Below are 19,007 nucleotides of genomic sequence, written 5' to 3'. Positions count from 1 at the left end.
GTGGTTACGGTATACTATTAGCATCACACAGTTTCTGCACACCCATGATGCAAAGTCTCGTTTGTCCACATCATGGCGTAAACACTGCTTTCTTATGCCTCGCTGTTACATCATTACGTTAGCTCCGCCCATACAATGTCATGACCACGCCCATTTTTCGGCGCGGCGCAACCCCCCCCCCCCAGTCTTCGCCGCTGCGCGCTCAGTCCTCCCCACCCCCCCCCCCCCAAGCCCCCCTCCCCGTCTCAGGTTGGACCCACAAAAATATGGTCACTCTAGCTAACCGCAACCGCGGCAGTGAGAACACTGCCACTCGCTACATTGTGTAGCGGTTTGCCGTGAGAACGGGCCCTGAGGAAAGATTTTGCAATGGGCAAACACTGACTAAATCATTTATAAAAGGAATATTGTGTAAAAAAAAAAATTTATTAATTGTGTTATTTTCACTACAGTTCCTCTTACAGCTGATTGCTGTAAGAACTTTAATTCATACATCCATCTGGTTTAAAGCTGCATATAATGCCAATTACATGTGATTACTGCCGACACTCAGCAGCAGTTTGGAGAACACAATGTTTTACAGTATGTGATGCTCTTACACTTGGACATAGTAAAATAGTAAATGGCCAGTGGGAGAATACAGTGGTGATGGCATCTGGAAGGGAGATGCCTCAGGGAGCTATACTGGCCACAGCTAATACTGGAAGAGTACTTAGTTAGCAGGGGAGGACTGGCCAGGGGGGAAGGAAGGAGATTTCCCCCCAGGCTGCCTCTCATTTAATGATTTAGGGCTGTTGCAGGGCCTGACGCATCCAGGTTTTTTTATAAGGCAATGTGAACAAATAAGCTAGCTGGCTGAGGAAAATAAATGCACAATTACAGCGCAATTAGAGGGCAGGCAAGCTGGTAAATATACACTGTAAAAACAATACTAGGTAAGCGCTAATTGGTACAATTGATTTAATATGCAAAATATACAATGAAGTAAAATCTATAGCATACAATAAATGGGCACTCATACACACTTCAATCACAACCACTGCCCTGCTGCAGCAGAAAAATCTAAAAAACTAAAAAACTAGAAAACTAAAAATATATATATGGATAAAAAAAGTTGCAGAATAATGCAATGAGGTAATAAAGACCAATGGATTGTTGGTTGGTAATAGCGGAGTCTTATCCAATAGTGGTAGTAGGGCTTAGTTTTCCTAGTGATAAATGTCACAATAATCAAGCAAGTAGAGGTAAATAGCAGCAAAGGTGGAATTAATGAATAATCCAGGAAGTGGTAGTTACTCACAACCTCCGTTGATGTTCCGTATATCAGTCCTGGAGCCGCTCTATCCTGTCCGCCCCGGCCGGCGGCTGGGCAGGAGAGACTGAGACCCGCTGTTTAGCTGGTGAATAACAGCAGAGTCGGGCAAGCTAACCCGGCTTCAGTATGATTATAGCAGCGCTTGGTGTCCGGAAAGTCTTGCCGTAATCCCGAACTCCACCAAGTAACGCTGTGCGTGCTGGATGCACCTCCTTCCGCGATGGTGCTCGTGACGTCACTGCAGCCTGGCCAATCGCTAACGCGTTTCGGAAGGTACGCCTTCCTTTCTCAAAGCTGACTGCGGTTGGAGGGTTCCTGCTTTTAAGGAGGTTATGGGGTCAAACTACTTCATGTAAAAGCATACAATTCAAGATCTTTATTAAGACCAAACGGAATCAGTGTATTTAACTGGTAAATCCAGTGCGTTTCGTGCCTGGACATTTCAAGAATGTAATCACCTCCCCTCCACGATCTCTTAACCACTTCTATCCCACTAAAGATAGTGCCCCTGATAGAACAATTGTGCTGTTGCTTAAAGTGCTCAGATAGCGGATGTTTCATGTTGCCTTTCAAGATGTTATTGCAATGTTCTCCCAACCTTTCTTTTAATGGGCGTTTAGTCCTGCCCACGTATTGTTTGTGGCAAGGGCATATGATAACGTATATGACCCCTTTTGTGTCACAGTTCATAATGTACCTGAGTTTAAAACTAGTACTATCTGCAGTGGATACAATTTCATTCATTCTTCTAACCGACATCCCTGTTTCTCTGCACATCCTACAAAAACCACAGTTCCTAAAATAGCCCTCTCTGCTCTTAACCTTCATTTCTCTAGTAGTTGGGGCTACTATATTTCCCAGGTTTCTAGTCCTTCTAAAGATCAATCCAGGGTTGTCCGGTAATATAGAGTTCAATAGGTAATCTTCCTTCAGGGTGTCCCAATGTTTTTTCACTATCTTCCTCAGTTTCATGCTTTGAGAGGAATAATTAAGTATTATTATTATTATTATTATTTTTTATTTATATAGCGCCAACATATTCCGCAGCGCTTTACAAAGCACAATAAGACGACAAGGGGAACATAGATACAACTAACAAATATACAGCAGAGTTCCAAGCAGCACAAATATTGTTACAAAAACAGTAAACATTAGGAGGATTACCCTGCCCTTGCGAGCTTACAATCTAATGGGTAGTGGGGGACACACTAGGTAAGGGGGAGGAGGATGGATGAGGCAGTGATTCTTTGCCTCTGATTACATTGTGACAAATAAGTAAATAAAGGGCTATAGAATGTTATAAGCTTGTCTGAAAAGGTGTGTTTTAAGAGTGCGTTTGAAGATGTCCAGGTTTGGAGCATGACGTACAGGCTGTGGAAGAGAGTTCCAGATAAGGGCTGATGCTCGTGTAAAGTCCTGGATGCGAGCATGAGAGGAGGTGATCAGCTTAGAGGCCAGGAGAATTTCTTGGGAGGAGCGAAGGTTGCGGGAGGGACAATATCTTGAGATTAGTGAGGAGATGTATGGAGGAGACAACTCGTGGAGGGCTTTGTATGTTAGAGTCAGGAGTTTGAACTGGATCCTCTAGGTAATGGGTAACCAGTGGAGAGAATGGCACAGTGGGGCTGCATCAGAAGAGCGTGTGGAAAGGTGAATGAGGCGGGCCGCTGCATTTAGAAGGGATTGGAGAGGAGCTAGCCTGTTTTTTGGTAGGCCACAGAGCAGAGTGTTGCAGTAGTCTAGGCGGGAGATGATTAAGGCATGAACAAGCATTTTGGTGGCCTCTTGTGTGAGGAAGGGACGGATATGGAATATATTTTTGAGCTGGAAATAGCAGGTGGTGGTTAATGAGGCAATGTGAGGTTTAAAGGAGAGCTCTGAGTCAAGTATAACCCCCAAGCAGCGGGCCTTAGTGGTTGAGGTTATTGGGGTGTTGTCTACCGTTATGGTTGCAATTGGTGGGGGTGTAGATAGCAATGGTGGAAAAATCACAATTTCCGTTTTAGTCATGTTGAGTTTGAGGAAGCGGGAGGACATGAATGCAGAAACGGCACGTAGACAGTCGGGGACTCTGGATAGTAGTGAGGACAGGTCAGGAGCTGAGAGATAGATTTGGGTGTCATCCGCATAGAGGTGATACTGGAAGCCAAAAGAGTTAATTAGTTGTCCCAGGCCACGGGTGTAGATTGAGAAAAGAAGTGGCCCAAGAACAGAGCCTTGAGGTACACCAACAGACAGTGGGTGTGGAGAGGACTTGGTGTTAGAGAAGGAGACAGTGTAAGAGCGTCCAGAGAGATAAGAGGAGATCCAGGAATGTGCTTGTCCCTTGATTCCTAAAGATGACAGTGTCTGCAGAAGCAGAGCATGATCAACCGTGTCAAAGGCAGAGGAAAGGTCAAGGAGTATTAGAATGGAGAACTGGCCTTTGGATTTAGCTACCAGTAGGTCATTAGCAACTTTCGTGAGGGCAGTTTCAGTGGAATGGTGTGTGCGGAATCCAGATTGAAAGGGGTCAAGTAAGGAGTTGGTAGAGAGAAAGGCAGACAATTCTGAATGGATGTGACGTTCCAGCAGTTTAGAAGCAAAGGGGAGGAGCGAGACAGGACGGTAGTTGGATAGAGAAGTTGGATCAAGAGAGGGTTTTTTGATTAGTGGTGTGATGATAGCTTGTTTGAATAAGGAAGGAAAAGTGCCAGTGGAGATAGAAAGGTTGAATAGAGTTGTTAGAGCGGGATTAAAGGAGGAGGAAAGCTGGGGGATTAGATGAGAGGGAATGGGGTCCAGGGCACAGGTAGTGAGATGTGCTTTGGAGATTAGTGAGGAAAGACACTGATCAGTTAGTGTGGTGAAAGATGTTAGAGTGGGAGACTGGTCTTGTGGAGCGGGGGGGAGGCAGTTAGTGGTGGGTGAGGGTGCAGGCGGACAGAAGGAATTTATAGGTGACGGCTGTGCTGGTAAAAATGGTTGCGCGTTAAAGCTGTTACGTATTGCATCAATCTTGCTTGTAAAGTATGATGCAAAGTTGTCGGCTGACAGACATGTGGTAGGGGGAGGAGGTGGGGGACGAAGTAGGGAGTTAAAGGTGTTGAATAATTGTTTTGGGTTGTGAGACTGTGAGGAAATGAGCGAGGAGAAATAAGACTGCTTAGCAGAAGTGAGGGCATCCCTGAGCTCCTGCATAGTTTGTTTATAGTGATTGAAGTCTTCTACAGCAGTGCTTTTTCTCCAGCATCTTTCTGCCACCCTGGAGTGCCTTTTCAGCTGTTTGATTTGTTCAGTGAGCCAGGGCTGCCGGTTAGTTTGGCGGGGGCGGGTGGTGGTGAGTGGAACGGCTGAATTAATTCCGGTTGTTCTTCTAATTTACTGGCCTCCTTGTTCTTTTCTTTCAATAAATCTTTTCTTTCGGTGTTTGCAGCGTGTTCTCTGGCAATAATGATATTCTCAACAGGATAACCTTTTTCTTCAAACCTCACTTGCATCCTGTTGGCTTCTTCCTCAAAATCTAACATCTTCGTACAGTTCCTCCTTAAACGGAGGTACTGACCTTGGGGTATGTTGGATAGCCATTTGAGATGGTGGCAACTGTCTATCTTGATATAGCTATTAATATCAACCTCTTTGCGGTAGGTTTTGGTAATAACCCGACCTTCATCTACTAAAACTGTCAAAGGTCGGGTTATTACCAAAACCTACCGCAAAGAGGTTGATATTAATAGCTATATCAAGATAGACAGTTGCCACCATCTCAAATGGCTATCCAACATACCCCAAGGTCAGTTCCTCCGTTTAAGGAGGAACTGTACGAAGATGTTAGATTTTGAGGAAGAAGCCAACAGGATGCAAGTGAGGTTTGAAGAAAAAGGTTATCCTGTTGAGAATATCATTATTGCCAGAGAACACGCTGCAAACACCGAAAGAAAAGATTTATTGAAAGAAAAGAACAAGGAGGCCAGTAAATTAGAAGAACAACCGAAATTAATACTTAATTATTCCTCTCAAAGCATGAAACTGAGGAAGATAGTGAAAAAACATTGGGACACCCTGAAGGAAGATTACCTATTGAACTCTATATTACCGGACAACCCTGGATTGATCTTTAGAAGGACTAGAAACCTGGGAAATATAGTAGCTCCAACTACTAGAGAAATGAAGGTTAAGAGCAGAGAGGGCTATTTTAGGAACTGTGGTTTTTGTAGGATGTGCAGAGAAACAGGGATGTCGGTTAGAAGAATGAATGAAATTGTATCCACTGCAGATAGTACTAGTTTTAAACTCAGGGACATTATGAACTGTGACACAAAAGGGGTCATATACGTTATCATATGCCCTTGCCACAAACAATACGTGGGCAGGACTAAACGCCCATTAAAAGAAAGGTTGGGAGAACATTGCAATAACATCTTGAAAGGCAACATGAAACATCCGCTATCTGAGCACTTTAAGCAACAGCACAATTGTTCTATCAGGGGCACTATCTTTAGTGGGATAGAAGTGGTTAAGAGATCGTGGAGGGGAGGTGATTACATTCTTGAAATGTCCAGGCACGAAACGCACTGGATTTACCAGTTAAATACACTGATTCCGTTTGGTCTTAATAAAGATCTTGAATTGTATGCTTTTACATGAAGTAGTTTGACCCCATAACCTCCTTAAAAGCAGGAACCCTCCAACCGCAGTCAGCTTTGAGAAAGGAAGGCGTACCTTCCGAAACGCGTTAGCGATTGGCCAGGCTGCAGTGACGTCACGAGCACCATCGCGGAAGGAGGTGCATCCAGCACGCACAGCGTTACTTGGTGGAGTTCGGGATTACGGCAAGACTTTCCGGACACCAAGCGCTGCTATAATCATACTGAAGCCGGGTTAGCTTGCCCGACTCTGCTGTTATTCACCAGCTAAACAGCGGGTCTCAGTCTCTCCTGCCCAGCCGCCGGCCGGGGCGGACAGGATAGAGCGGCTCCAGGACTGATATACGGAACATCAACGGAGGTTGTGAGTAACTACCACTTCCTGGATTATTCATTAATTCCACCTTTGCTGCTATTTACCTCTACTTGCTTGATTATTGTGACATTTATCACTAGGAAAACTAAGCCCTACTACCACTATTGGATAAGACTCCGCTATTACCAACCAACAATCCATTGGTCTTTATTACCTCATTGCATTATTCTGCAACTTTTTTTATCCATATATATATTTTTAGTTTTCTAGTTTTTTAGTTTTTTAGATTTTTCTGCTGCAGCAGGGCAGTGGTTGTGATTGAAGTGTGTATGAGTGACCATTTATCGTATGCTATAGATTTTACTTCATTGTATATTTTGCATATTAAATCAATTGTACCAATTAGCGCTTACCTAGTATTGTTTTTACAGTTTTATCTTTAATTAGGGGTCTTCGGGATTACCCCATTCTAGGTTGAGCAGCTGCTAGTTTCATAGGCGCCACACTCTACAATTTATTTCTATGGTAAATATACACAGCATGATGCAGAGCAGAGGTTTGCCTGCAGGGTCCGTGGGTTAAAAAATTGTCTAGTCTCTCACAATCATAGCTCTCAACTGTCCCTCTTTTGAAAGGACAGCCCCTCTTTGGACATAATTGTGTGTGTGGGGGGTGAGCCTTGGTGAGGAATTAAGGTGGCCATACATCTGTCGACTGGGGAATCAACTAACTGTTTTGATAATTTGTATCACATTGGATGAAAATCGTTGCCGCCACAAGCATGCCCAATCAACAATTTGACTAATTTCAGTCAGAAATTGGTAGAATCTGAGATGCTAGGAAATCTCAGGCCGATGTGGTTGATTAGGTGTGCATCATGGAAAGTCCTGGCCGTCATCCTTCCAAATGTATTATGTGACCCCTGATGCCTGTGCATTTATACTTTCACGCAGCGCTCTCCTACAAGCATCCTTGCTGTATTACTGCATGGGCGCCCCATGTGACTACCGGCATATAGCAAGTGGGGAGCATGTGTGACATCATTTGGGCTGAGGCTGCCATGAAAATGGGCCTCTAGTTTGTGTTTTCCCCCCAGGCCAAAAGGTCCCAGTCCTCCCCTGTTAGTTAGCAAGCAGGTTGTGTGATTACTAGGAGGGATACACAGTTGAACACGCACATATGCTGTGAGCCTACAGTTATATGAGCACCTGGGAGAAGGGTTTGGTTCAAGCTGCAGTATTTGGAAATCTTTATTGCTTGAAGGACGGCTGAAGCCAAGTGTTGGGAACATTAGGAGAGGTAGGTGGATGTGTAGACACTAGTCATACAGAGAAAAACTAGTACAGATCCATTGGGGGAGTAGCACATTTATTGCTCCATGTATAATATGTATTCACTGATTATATTCTAATCGTGTGGCCTAATATTAATGAAAGATGCTTATTCCAGACTGGCCAGCAACAGAAGATTTTCAGTGGACATGAGGATGCTATCCAGTGCAGTGCTTTTTCAACTGATGGTTTATGCATAGTAAGTACCTGATACCTGATGCCCAATAAAAATGTTTAAATTCCCTCACCAAGAACTGCACCAGGACCCCAAAATGTCTGCCCTAACTCACTGGCTTAAAGGATACCTGAGGTAACGAGTAGTGGCTGGATAGTGTAATGGTTAAGGGCTCTGCCTCTGACACAGGAGACCAGGGTTCGAATCTCGGCTCTGCCTGTTCAGTAAGCCAACACCTATTCAGTAGGAGACCTTAGGCAAGTTTCCCTAACACTGCTACTGCCTATAGAGCGCACCCTAGTGGCTGCAGCTCTGGCGCTTTGAGTCCACCAGGAGAAAAGCGCGATATAAATGTTATTTGTCTTGTCTTGTCTTGTGTTTCTTTCTCTGCCTGAGGCCTCTTTTCCATGAACTGTTGAGCTGTGTGCTCAGCAAGCAGTTGCCAGGCAGCAGCGAGCAGTTACCAGGTGGTAGCAAGCAGTTGTGAGAGTTTGAGATGCATTTCACTGCCTGTAAACAGTTCGTGGAAAAGAGGCCTGAAAGAGTTAAACATCAAGTATGCAAGTGACAATTTGTGACAGTTTCTGTCTGGGTCGGACTGGGTCAGACTATAGAATAACCCTTACTGATAAGTAATTAAAGCCATAAAACACTTCCCTTTTAGTAAATGGCTTATGAGAGCAGGAAAGAGATAAAAAGGATAAATATTTCATAGATTTCAGCTCTAGCATACTTCAGTGAAGGTGTCATTGAGCAGAGGCAATGAAACAGTAAAAACTACTGTAGATTTATATATAAAATAAAACTGTGGACCTGGAACCCACTACAAAACGCTATCGCAATCGCAAGCGTTGTATGAGCAGTTTGTAAGCGATTTCATGAGCGTTTTAGGGAGCAATTTTAGAAAGTGTAAACAATTTTCCAGCGGTTGTGTAGCGATTAGCGTTTTAAAGTCTGATTGGTCCTTAATTTACTATAATGCTAGCAAAATTGCTCCGTGCAAGTTTTGATGAGCGATTACGCCAGTGATTATATACTTTACATTGAAGCGCAAACGCTAACAAAATGCTGCATGTCATGCGCTTGCGATTTTGGGAATCGCAAACGCTGCAGTGCACATCCGTTAACATTAGCTGAGCTTTTTGGAAATCGCTAGCGTTTCCAAGCGCTCCCTAAATGCTCTGAAAAGCGTTCTTGTGGGTTCCAGCCCTGAGTTATCTCCTAGGAGATAATTTTCATCTTCTCTGTAAACTAAATTTTTTAGCATTTTACAATTGCAAATGTACCCAAAAGATGGTGAAGTACTGTTAAATGTATTTTGAGTATTTTCTTGTTTGCTGGTGGCTTAAAAAGCATTTTATGACAAGTTGTAAAATATCACCTAGAAGAAACCTTAGGAGAGAAAGTGAATTGCATATGGCCCTATGTGTGTTTGTATGCAGAAAAAAAAGCAAAACATTTTTCAAAGCAGCGAGTGTGATTGATAGAGAAAACATCAAGCCCCCGCATGAACAGGAGACGACAAGTTGCGCCTACCCGACTACAGTTACCCTGCAAAACTTTAGTGTGCAAGGCTAGGAAGACTGGAGTACTACCAGAACCCACTAGACAAAGAAAGAACCCACTAGACATGTATAATATCAGGAAGCAATGCAGGATGCACTTGTGGAGGAGACAGTGCAGATTAAAGCAGGAGTAGTAGACTAGCAACAGGGAGGATGGTTGCTCAGAGCGACCACAGCTTTGAGCTTTTGGTAACTAGTGTTGGGCGAACAGTGTTCGCCACTGTTCGGGTTCTGCAGAACATCACCCTGTTCGGGTGATGTTCGAGTTCGGCCGAACACCTGATGGTGCTCGGCCAAACCGTTCGGCCGTATGGCCGAACGTTCCCCGAACGTTCGGCTAGCGCTGTGATTGGCCGAACGGGTCACGTGGTTCGGACCCGAACGCGCTCTGATTGGCCAAACGGTCACGTGGTTCGGGTAAATAAATACCCGAACCACGTCATATCTCCGCCATTTCTCTGTGGGTTTAGCTTTGGGTAGGCAGGCAGGGGAGTTCGCTCTCCAGCCACGCTAGCCAGGGTCCCCCCCAGTCATTGTGTGTCGCTGCTGGGAACAGTAGTACACCGCTCGCTCAGCCACACTATATATAGCATTGTTTACTGCCACTGTGTACCTCGCTCAGCCACACTATATATAGCATTGTTTACTGCCACTCTGTGTACACCGCTCAGCCAGACTATATAGCATTGTGTGTACTGCCACTCTGTGTACACGGCTCAGCCAGACTATATAGCATTGTGTGTACTGCCACTCTGTGTACACGGCTCAGCCAGACTATATAGCATTGTGTGTACTGCCACTCTGTGTACACTGCTCAGCCAGACTATATAGCATTGTGTGTACTGCCACTCTGTGTACACCGCTCAGCCAGACTATATAGCATTGTGTGTACTGCCACTGTGTACCTCGCTCAGCCACGCTATATATAGCATTGTGTTTACTGCCACTCTGTGTACACCGCTCAGCCAGACTATATAGCATTGTGTGTACTGCCACTGTGTACACCGCTCAGCCACACTATATATAGCATTGTGTTTACTGCCACTCTGTGTACACCGCTCAGCCAGACTATATAGCATTGTGTGTACTGCCACTCTGTGTACACGACTCAGCCAGACTATATAGCATTGTGTGTACTGCCACTCTGTGTACACGGCTCAGCCAGACTATATAGCATTGTGTGTACTGCCACTCTGTGTACACTGCTCAGCCAGACTATATAGCATTGTGTGTACTGCCACTCTGTGTACACCGCTCAGCCAGACTATACAGCATTGTGTGTACTGCCACTGTGTACCTTGCTCAGCCACGCTATATATAGCATTGTGTTTACTGCCACTCTGTGTACACCGCTCAGCCAGACTATATAGCATTGTGTGTACTGCCACTCTGTGTACACCGCTCAGCCAGACTATATAGCATTGTTTACTGCCACTCTGTGTACACGGCTCAGCCACACTATATAGCATTGTTTACTGCCACTCTGTGTACACCGCTCAGCCACACTATATAGCATTGTGTGTACTGCCACTCTGTGTACACCGCTCAGCCAGACTATATAGCATTGTGTGTACTGCCACTCTGTGTACACTGCTCAGCCAGACTATATAGTATTGTTTACTGCCACTCTGTGTACACGGCTCAGCCACACTATATAGCATTGTTTACTGCCACTCTGTGTACACCGCTCAGCCAGACTATATAGCATTGTGTGTACTGCCACTCTGTGTACACCGCTCAGCCAGACTATATAGCATTGTTTACTGCCACTCTGTGTACACGGCTCAGCCACACTATATAGCATTGTTTACTGCCACTCTGTGTACACGGCTCAGCCACACTATATAGCATTGTTTACTGCCACTCTGTGTACACCGCTCAGCCACACTATATAGCATTGTGTGTACTGCCACTCTGTGTACACTGCTCAGCCAGACTATATAGCATTGTTTACTGCCACTCTGTGTACACGGCTCAGCCACACTATATAGCATTGTTTACTGCCACTCTGTGTACACCGCTCAGCCAGACTATATAGCATTGTGTGTACTGCCACTCTGTGTACACCGCTCAGCCAGACTATATAGCATCGTGTTTACTGCCACTCTGTGTACACCGCTCAGCCAGACTATATAGCATTGTGTTTACTGCCACTCTGTGTACACCGCTCAGCCACACTATATAGCATTGCGTACTCTGCCAGTCAGTGTGTATATTGCTGGCATCAGTAATACTCCACTTACCGCCAACCACTATATGAGCTCACCATTAGTTCCTCAGAGACCTCCGCTGTGAGCAGCACTTCTAACAACAGCAACAGCCAACGCCCCACGCAAGCTATAACATCCACCCCAGCAGCCAGTAGTCAGCAGCAGCCCTCCCCGGAGGAGAACGTTGTGTCCATCGGTCCGTCGCCAGAGCGATTAATGAGGGCTGCCATTGAGGAGATGATGGGGCCTGATGTGGAGGAGGAGGTCTGGCTCAGGCCAGCATCCCAAGTTAATGTTGAGGACGATGAGGGGTCTGTGTCTGGGGATGTTGGGGTGGCAGAGGTGGTGGGTGGGTCAGACTCAGGAGAAGAGTTGTATGATGAGGATGATGATCGGGACCATCTGTATGTGCCTCAGAGTCCGACCCCGGAAAACATGTTGTATCGTGTGTTTAGGTACTAAAATCTGCGTTCCCACTTCCCAGTACTGCCCGGGTCCACGGATCCATATAATTTTTTGGGCAGCACTATCAAACTGTGGTACTATGAGTGAGTTGCCATGGTCCTTCTGTGCTGTCACACTCACCGTCTGTCTGCAGATGGATTGTTCAACACAGCTACGCCATCTGACATGTAGACCTTGACCATCTTCTCCAGGCGATTGGTGTTGGAGGACGTGGAACTGCCCGATTGCTGTTCTGTGGGCTGCTGCATGGGTGTCAGAAAATGTTCCCACTCCAAGGACACTGCCAATACCATTCCCTTTTGGGCACTAGCAGCAGCTTGTGTTCTTTGCTGCCCTCCTGGTCCTCCTGGGTTTGCTGAAGTCAGTCTGTCGGCGTACAACTGGCTAGAGAAGGAGGAGGATGTCAATCTCCTCTCTAAAGTCTCCATCCACAAGGGCCTGCTGGAATTGTTCCATTTTTGACCTGTCTGACACTTTCTTCAATCAGTTTTTTAACATTGTGTTTGTATAAACTGGGTATAAACCCAGTAATTGGTGTTGTCCAGAATAATGAATAAGAATGAATAGTGAATAATGCACGGGCCGCGTTCAATGCAGTCTAGCATGAATTGAGCCATGTGTGCCAGAGAATCCTGCCAGACTCCTCTGTCTTCATGTTCTTGTGAGCGTTGTGATTGTTGTGATGCACGATATTCGTCACCAGCATCACTTTCTTCCTCTTCTGCTGTCCATTCCCGATAAATTGTGGAAGTCCAACGTGCACCGCTCTGTCCCTTTGGCAGTGGGGGCATCCAATTCCTGCTCCAACTCCAGCTGTTCCTCGTCCTGTTCTTTGTCATAGCTGGGAGTCGGGGACCAGCGTTTCCTGAGGCAGGTTGCCTGATGTTGGTATCATCACGCTGATCGTTTTCATCTTCAGATTCCCCCACTTGCATCATGCCAGCGGTTTCCATCTTCAACATTGATTTCTTCAGTAAACACAGCAGTGGTATTGTAATGCTGACTGTAGAGTTGTCACTGCTCAGTCACAAGCAACGTGGATTGCTCAAAATTTTGGAGGACTTGGCAGAGATCCAACATGGTGGCCCAATCAGATCCACAGAAGCTTGGTAGCTAGCTGCTGGAATGCGCCTCGGCACTGCGCAAAAGCGTGCTAGCATGTGCAGCGTAGAATTCCAGCGCGTAGGGAGGGACATCACCCAGCGAGCGATGGTGCGCTAGATTGAAGCGCTCCTGCATCTCTTGGTGAATCCTTCAGAAGCGGTACTGGACTTTAAAAAATGTTTTGTTTTGTTTTCCTTCAACAGAAGATCTGCCACGTTGGAGTGAGGAGGACGCCGCCGACCCCGACACCAAGCTGAACCCCGGCGAACTCCAAGCAGAGGATCTTCAGGAACCCTCAAGGCTTTGAGCAAGCTGAGGAGGATCAGCAGTTCCGACGAGACCTCTCCTCATATGTGACTGTGTGCAGTGGAGTAGAGCTTCCCAGAACAACCTCTCACTTGTCACTTTGTCACTTGTCACTTGTCACTTGTCACATTGTCACTTGTCATTTTGTCATTTTGTCACTTGTCACATGGTCACTTGTCACATGGTCACTTGTCACATGGTCACTTGTCACTTGGTCACTTGTCACTTGGTCACTTGTCACTTGGTCACTTGTCACTTGTCACTTGTCATTTTGTCATTTTGTCACTTGTCACATTGTCACTTGTCACATTGTCACTTGTCACATGGTCACTTGTCACTTGGTCACTTGTCACTTGGTCACTTGTCACTTGGTCACTTGGTCACTTGTCACTTGTCATTTTGTCATTTTGTCACTTGTCACATTGTCACTTGTCACTTGGTCACTTGTCACTTGGTCACTTGTCACTTGGTCACTTGTCACTTGGTCACTTGTCACTTGTCACATGGTCACTTGTCACATGGTCACTTGTCACATTGTCACTTGGTCACTTGTCACTTTGTCACTTGTCACTTGTCACTTGTCACATGGTCACTTGTCACTTGTCACATTGTCACTTGGTCACTTGTCACTTGGTCACTTGTCACTTGGTCACTTGTCACTTGGTCACTTGTCACTTGGTCACTTGTCACTTTGTCATTTTGTCACTTGGTCACTTGTCACATTGTCACTTGTCACTTTGTCATTTTGTCATTTTGTCACTTGTCACATTGTCACTTGGTCACTTGTCACTTTGTCACTTGTCACTTGTCACTTGTCACATGGTCACTTGTCACTTGTCACATTGTCACTTGGTCACTTGTCACTTGGTCACTTGTCACTTGTCACATTGTCACTTGGTCACTTGTCACTTGGTCACTTGTCACTTGGTCACTTGTCACTTGGTCACTTGTCACTTTGTCATTTTGTCACTTGGTCACTTGTCACATTGTCACTTGTCACTTGTCATTTTGTCATTTTGTCACTTGTCACATTGTCACTTGTCACATGGTCACTTGTCACATGGTCACTTGTCACATGGTCACTTGTCACTTTGTCACATTGTCACTTGGTCACTTGGTCACTTGTCACTTGGTCACTTGGTCACTTGTCACTTGGTCACTTGTCACTTGGTCACTTGTCACTTGGTCACTTGGTCACTTGGTCACTTGTCACTTGGTCACTTGTCACTTGGTCACTTGTCACTTGGTCACTTGTCACTTGGTCACTTGTCACTTGGTCATTTTGTCACTTGGTCACTTGTCACTTGGTCACTTGGTCACTTGTCCAGATGATCTCGGTACACCTCCTGCGATTCAAATTCCTGCACACATTGCTCTGGGATTTGGGTGTGATGAATGATGCATCTAACTGGCCACCGGAGGCAATTAAGGCCTTCAAAACATTGAAAGCAGCTTTCTGTTCCGCCCCCATTTTGCGTCATGTTGAGTTGTTGACGTCATGTTCATCCTCGGCCTCGCCTTGCATTTCAGTGCGAGGTGCATTTTCCACAGAAAAAGGTTGTGAATCCGGGCACAACATTTGTGGCTGTTCCATTGACCTTTCACAGGTAGAAGATTGTGGGGGTGGGAATAGCTCCTCCGAATAGCCCATTGTGTCCTGAAAACTACTCATTGCATTGCTTTGCGCACGCATTTTTTTGTCCTCATGCAAGGCCTGAGTTGCGCCTGAAAGCGTGGCCTTCTCCTCCTGCGCCTCCTCCTGTTCCATCACGTCTGCTGCTGCTGGGTTAGCATTGCCGCGTGGTCCCTGTTTATTGAACCACTTATCTTTATTACATTTATGACTGCATGGCGGTACAAAGCATGCTATCCGCACGCTTCTTGTCCTCATGCAAGGCCTGGGTTGTTGTGTCTCACAAAGCGTGGCCTTCTCCTCCTGCGCCTCCTCCAGTTCCATCACGTCTGCTGCTGCTGGGTTAGCGTTGCCGCGTGGTCCCTGTTTATTGAACCACTTATCTTTATTACATTTATGACTGCATGGCGGTACAAAGCATGCTATCCGCACGCTTCTTGTCCTCATGCAAGGCCTGCGTTGTTGTGTCTCAAAAAGCGTGGCCTTCTCCTCCTGCGCCTCCTCCTCCTGTTCCATCACGTGTGCTGCTGCTGGTGTTGGGTTAGTGTTACCGGTCCCTTTTCCTGGAACCTCTTCTCTGTATTACATTTATGACTGCATGGCGAAAAAAAGCATGTTACCTGTGCAAAGAAACATGACATTTTCCACATTTAAAAGACAGTTTTTCCTTTGAAACTCTACAATCAATTTTCTCAAAAACTATAAGCTCTTTTTCAAATATTTTTTTTCCTCTTGTACCCACTCCCAAGGTGCACATACCCTGCTAATTTGGGGTATGTAGCATGTAAGGAAGCTTTACAAAGCACGAAAGTTCGGGTCCCCATTGACTTCCATTATGTTCGGAGTTCGGCGCGAACACCCGAACATCGCGGCGATGTTCGGCGAACGTTCGCGAACATCTAGGTGTTCGCCCAACACTACTGGTAACCACCACACTAAACAAAAAGACAGTGTTTACCAATCCAATCACTACCGTAGCAATGGTAAACGTCCACATAGAAATGACGATACTGGACTAGACAGGAAGGAGTGCATCAATATCAACCACAGCTATTGTAATGTCCACATAATAGGACTGAAAGGAGTGTCCACCAATCACTACCACAGTGATGGCAACATCCAGACAGGCAAGACTAGAAGGAGTGTTACCAATAGCAGCCATAACTATTGTAAAATCCACACAGGAGGACTGAAAGGAGTGTCCACCAATCACAACCGCAGTAATGGTAACGTCCAGACAGGCAAGAGGGAACGCTACTATTCTCCACCACAGGAATAGCACACATTCCCAAGGGAGCAGGCCAAATAATAAACAGCAATCACACAAGACCCAAACAGAATCGCAAAATCGCTAATGATTTTTAAATCGCTAGGGTTGCTACTTAATCATAGAAATCATGAGAAGTATTTTCCACTATAGTAATTCGATTTGCAAATGCTTTCTGGAGCGATTTTAAGAGGGATAATGCAATGCAAATGAAAAATTGCAATTACATAACAAAATTAATGAAAAAAATCACAAATCACTGGCGTTTGTGATTATGATTGCAATTGCTAGTGGAAAAGGACCCTAATGCTACTATGGGGTAAACTGACGACTATGACAAATTGTCATGGCAAGGAGAGGCTTTTATATGGACTTCCACCAATGAGAGCAGGCATGCAAATTCCAACACAGGTGAATGGTAATTAATCAATGCTGCGCTGCTCTAAACTGCAGGGTGTTTGCAGATGGAAATAACACTCGTTACAAATGCAAGCAAAACTATGCAGCTGTATGCTTCCAAGAAAATCAGAACTGCCTGCTTGCATTTCAGCTGCAACTTATGCTACGTACACACTTGCGACAATGGTCGTTTGAAACAGCAGCTTAACGATCGTTCTGCCGGCAATCGGGTAAAGAACTTTAACAAACTATCATTAAGTACAACAACCAACGAACGATATCGGCCCGATGAGAAAATCCAACAGGACGGATCATATCGAGCGACAATCATTACAAAACTATAGTGTGTACAGTTATCTGCCGAGAACGATCGTTACAAAGGCCAATGCGCCTGATCGTTACAAAGGCCAATGCGCCTGCGTTGGATTCTGCCCAGCTTCCGTACTTCCTGTGTAGCGCGACAAGATTGTTACATTACAAATTTCAAATAAACTTTGTTTTCAAGTTAACTATCATATATTTTTATCTATTGTAACTCCATGTTAGTGTTTTTTTTATTTTATATAAATATGAACGCAGCATTTCCCTCTGATCGTTCTTTTCTGCGAGAAAGATCGTTAAAATGTGTATGATGATCGCTGCATCCCATTGTTGCATTCCAATCGTTCCAATATTGTTTGTCTGGTAACTATCGTTCCTTGCAAACAATAGTTATCGCAAGTGTGTACATAGCATAACAGGACATGCTACAGGTGATTAGGGGTGATCGATGAGATGCAAATATTTTTGAGTTCATGCAAAATTATGTACATTTTTTTTCACTTTCAGGGCATATTCACAGTGGAACGTTGCGTTGTAATGTGACATTAAAGTCGCAATGCAGCATTACAATTCAACAAAAAGGTGGTAACGCACATTAATGCTGTATTACCATGGCATACAGTTGATACAGTGGAACATGCAGTCAATGAAAAGTATGCCTCTCTGTATCTGTTAACATCTGCGTTTAAAGGTAACGCACTGCAAGCAGTGAGTTACCATAATGTCACATTTACAACGTACTGGTAATGTCGCATAGGCTTAACATTACAGTGCATTATAATTACTTTATAACACAGGACAATAACGTCGCACTGTGAATGCGACCTCAAGCTTTTTTTGTGTCAAAAAGTGATGATAACAAACAGCATAAGGTCTGGTGCACACCTGGGATGCTTCTGAGCGCTTTTTAAAACGCCAGAACTTTCAAAAGCGCTTGGCTAATGTTTCTTTATGGGATGGATCACACCAGAGCGATGTGAGTTTCCCAAGATGCAAACGCGGGTCCTGCAGCATTTCTAAGGAAATTCAGCCTCAATGTTATGTATAGGAAAGTGGAAAATCGCTCTGAAAAGTGCTAGATCAGAGCAATTTTCCAAGCGGTTTTGTTTCAAAACCAGTATACTTGTAGCTCTACTGTACATAAAAAAAAAAGAAAAAAAAAAAAAAAAAAACCTACACAAAATGCTCTAAAAATTGCTAGATATACATAGAAAATGACTAGGCATATGCCTAGAAACGCTTAGAAAAATCACTTCCTAAAGCGCTGAGCATTTGCGATTAGAGCTAGAGCTTTTAGGTGTGCACCGACCCTAACATTGTGAACAGAATTCAAATAGCAAACTAGTTAAAGACAAGGCACTCTTGGCAACATGTATAGCGAACAGCATTACTATGACTAGACCAGTCCAGGACAGAGCAATGCTTTTCAGCGCTGCTAGATTTGGGCGCAGCCGGCGCTTCCATAGACTACAATAGGAATCATTCCTATTGCAGCGCTCAGTGAGTAACGTTGGCGCCGTCAGAAGACTGAGCCGAGGTTGCTTAAAAAACACAATAATTCGGCCTCCAGCAATCGCTGGAAGCCGAATTATTTCATTCCCCCACTATCCATGGCGGCCTGGAGGGGGAATAGTAATTAAAACGGTCCGGACTTGTGCAGAAGCAGGATCAGCCATATACCGCTGTATCCTGCGCCCAAGTCTACTGGCGCCGATTTCAAATGTACTCGTCCAGGAGCATGAGAAGTAACAGATTGCAACTACCTATTGCAAAACAAAATATAGTCCATGTGGGGTCGATCGCAAAATAAATCAGACATGAAGCATCCATGAGAGAACCTAATGGAAAAATAATGCTTCCCAGCATTAACAAAACCTATATATCAGAAACGTATCAGGATTATGTACATTTTTATACAAATTAATACAGCTTAAAAAAAAGGGACCAATCAATTTAAACCTTGGTGGGACTTGAA

The 19,007-nt window shown here is 44.9% G+C and overlaps 1 protein-coding gene across 1 annotated transcript in view; it reads left to right on the top strand.

Annotated features, from left to right (window-relative positions):
• Positions 1-19,007, top strand: part of WDR38 (WD repeat domain 38) — a 96,849-nt gene that overhangs the window by 48,562 nt on the left and 29,280 nt on the right. Inside the window, exon 5 of the mRNA XM_068249723.1 lies at positions 7,706-7,786. Within this exon, the coding sequence (XP_068105824.1) occupies positions 7,706-7,786 (81 nt within the window). The remainder of the gene's footprint in view (positions 1-7,705; positions 7,787-19,007) is intronic.

This window comes from Hyperolius riggenbachi, chromosome 8 (genome assembly GCF_040937935.1).
Source record: "Hyperolius riggenbachi isolate aHypRig1 chromosome 8, aHypRig1.pri, whole genome shotgun sequence".
In the NCBI taxonomy this organism is placed as follows: Eukaryota; Metazoa; Chordata; class Amphibia; order Anura; family Hyperoliidae; genus Hyperolius; species Hyperolius riggenbachi.
The sequence above is the reverse complement of the archived record's forward strand: the minus strand, read 5'-3'. Positions and strand labels throughout refer to the sequence as shown.